Source organism: Nicotiana attenuata, unplaced genomic scaffold, assembly GCF_001879085.1.
Source record: "Nicotiana attenuata strain UT unplaced genomic scaffold, NIATTr2, whole genome shotgun sequence".
Lineage (NCBI taxonomy): Eukaryota > Viridiplantae > Streptophyta > Magnoliopsida > Solanales > Solanaceae > Nicotiana > Nicotiana attenuata.
Genome location: NW_017675274.1, coordinates 5176 through 7105, shown reverse-complemented (window position 1 = coordinate 7105; position 1930 = coordinate 5176). Strand labels below are relative to the sequence as shown.

Sequence of the window (1930 nt, the reverse complement as noted above, 5' to 3'; positions counted from 1 at the left end):
AAAAAAGAACTAAAAGCACAATAGCCATCAGCACCAGTTGCACACTACGATCATTTAACACAGTTTTTTCCATCCAAAGAAACAGCACACACACACACACACACAGTGAACAAAAGAAATGGCAGTTCTAAATTGCTACTACCTCTCAGTAACCTCAACAGCCACACCAAAATCTCAAGAATCTGCAAACAATTCACCCCCAACACAATCCCCACAGCCACATCCAAGGCAAACAAAAGTGATTCTTCCTAAAAAGAAGCCTATGAAATGGTCTACTGGGGATGCTCCAGGTGATTATGGGGGCCCACCTACTACAACTAAGCTTAGAAAATACTGGGGTCAGGATGTAGACCCTCTTACCTCTGATGATTTTATTTGGAATAAAGAATTTATGGGTCGTATGAAAAAGTATGTTCAGGATCCTCAAGAGAATGATACTGCTTCTCGCTCTGCTCCTAAAAAGGTCCAACCTTTATATAATAATCTTGGTCTTTGAGCTATTTTAAGTTTGAAATTGTCGATATTTGTTACTCCCTCCATCCCATTTTATGTGCTGATGTTTGACTGGGGATAGAGTTTAATAAAGAAAGAAATAAAGATTTTTGAAACTTGTAGAGTCGTAGATATAAAATGTACTATCATTCTTTGATAATATGGAATGACGTACAAGGTTATCTCCAATTGGTAATTGAACTGCCTTATGAGTTACGACTTAGTTGTTGTTACTGTTGTTGTTGTTGTTGTTACCCTAAAAATTAAATCTGGTGTTTGGCAGGAGTAATAATTTGACTATGGTTAGAGAATTGATTTCGTATTTGCATAATATTGGCATGAGATGAGTTTAAATGGAGTAACATGGTCCGTGAGGATTCATAAAGGCTATAGCCAATCCCAACTGTAGTAGTAGTAGTTGTTGTAAAGAATTGATTTCAACTTAGAGATAAGCTTGCAATTTAGAGGACCTCTAGTTATAGAGAATCCCTGATTTGTCTTGAAAGATGAATTACTTAGTATTTGGAATGAAATAGGACTGAATAGAATGAATGGTTACAGAAAATTCATATGGTGAAGTCCAAGTCGATAAAAAACAGTTGAGTCCAAGTAGTTTGGAATTGAGGTAAAATCATTTATAAACCTACCTTAAGGATTCTCAGTTGTGTTGTTCTGCAGTCAACTGGTATACCTGTTGAGGAATCTTTCCTTTTTGTTGGGCTTTCAATTAATGATATGTTCCATAGCTTTCTGCACGAGAGGGAGTAAACTAATGTGATCGATGAGTTTCTTCCTTTTCTTTTCTTTCTTTTTCTTAATTGAATTGCATGGAACTATGATTTTATCTCTGTTGAACTTTAGTATGAAGATGTTGTTTGCTACTATAGAGGGTAAAATTCAGCATTTTGTTTAATTCCATTTCTGTTAAAATGGTTGCGTAATTTGATTGTGACTATGTCATATTGATCTAGCAGGAAGAGTCATTTGGATTTCTTAGCTTAAATAGAGTCATGAGTCTTGACAGGTGGGACTCGTCTTCTACCTTTCTTTTGGATAGATATATTTATATATATGTTCTTTCTTCCCCTAATGTGATTGCATTTGGAGTATGCAGTATGGAAATTGACTTGGGTGAGAAGCTAATGGCCCCTTCAAAACCTGTGCTAGACCCTGAAGTCGAGGAAAGTCAAGTATGGTAATTTTAAGACACTTGGCTTTAGCTATTTAGCATTAATTTTCTTTTACGTACATTTTTCGAGCTGAAAGTAGCTTTCAGGCTATCGTAAGTGCATCTCAAAGATGGAGACCAGCACCAACACGACGAGAGCAGGAGAAGTGGGACAGGGCTGCAAAGGCTGCAACTGGGGGCAGCGTATGTCATTAGAACTGCCTAAAGAGTTCATTTCTTGAAATTTGATTTTTTTTTTTTTTTTTTTTT

At 36.4% G+C, this 1930-nt stretch overlaps 1 protein-coding gene across 2 annotated transcripts in view; it reads left to right on the top strand.

The window, feature by feature from the left end:
• Nucleotides 1–1930, top strand: part of LOC109219890 — a 2346-nt gene continuing 416 nt past the window's right edge. Inside the window, exons 1-4 of one of the 2 annotated variants that reach the window (XM_019384358.1) lie at nt 1–463; nt 1464–1516; nt 1607–1682; nt 1769–1864. In XM_019384358.1, the coding sequence (XP_019239903.1) occupies nt 119–463; nt 1464–1516; nt 1607–1682; nt 1769–1864 (570 nt within the window). In that variant the 5' untranslated portion in view covers nt 1–118. The remainder of the gene's footprint in view (nt 464–1463; nt 1517–1606; nt 1683–1768; nt 1865–1930) is intronic. The other variant, XM_019384359.1, reaches the window with a different exon arrangement.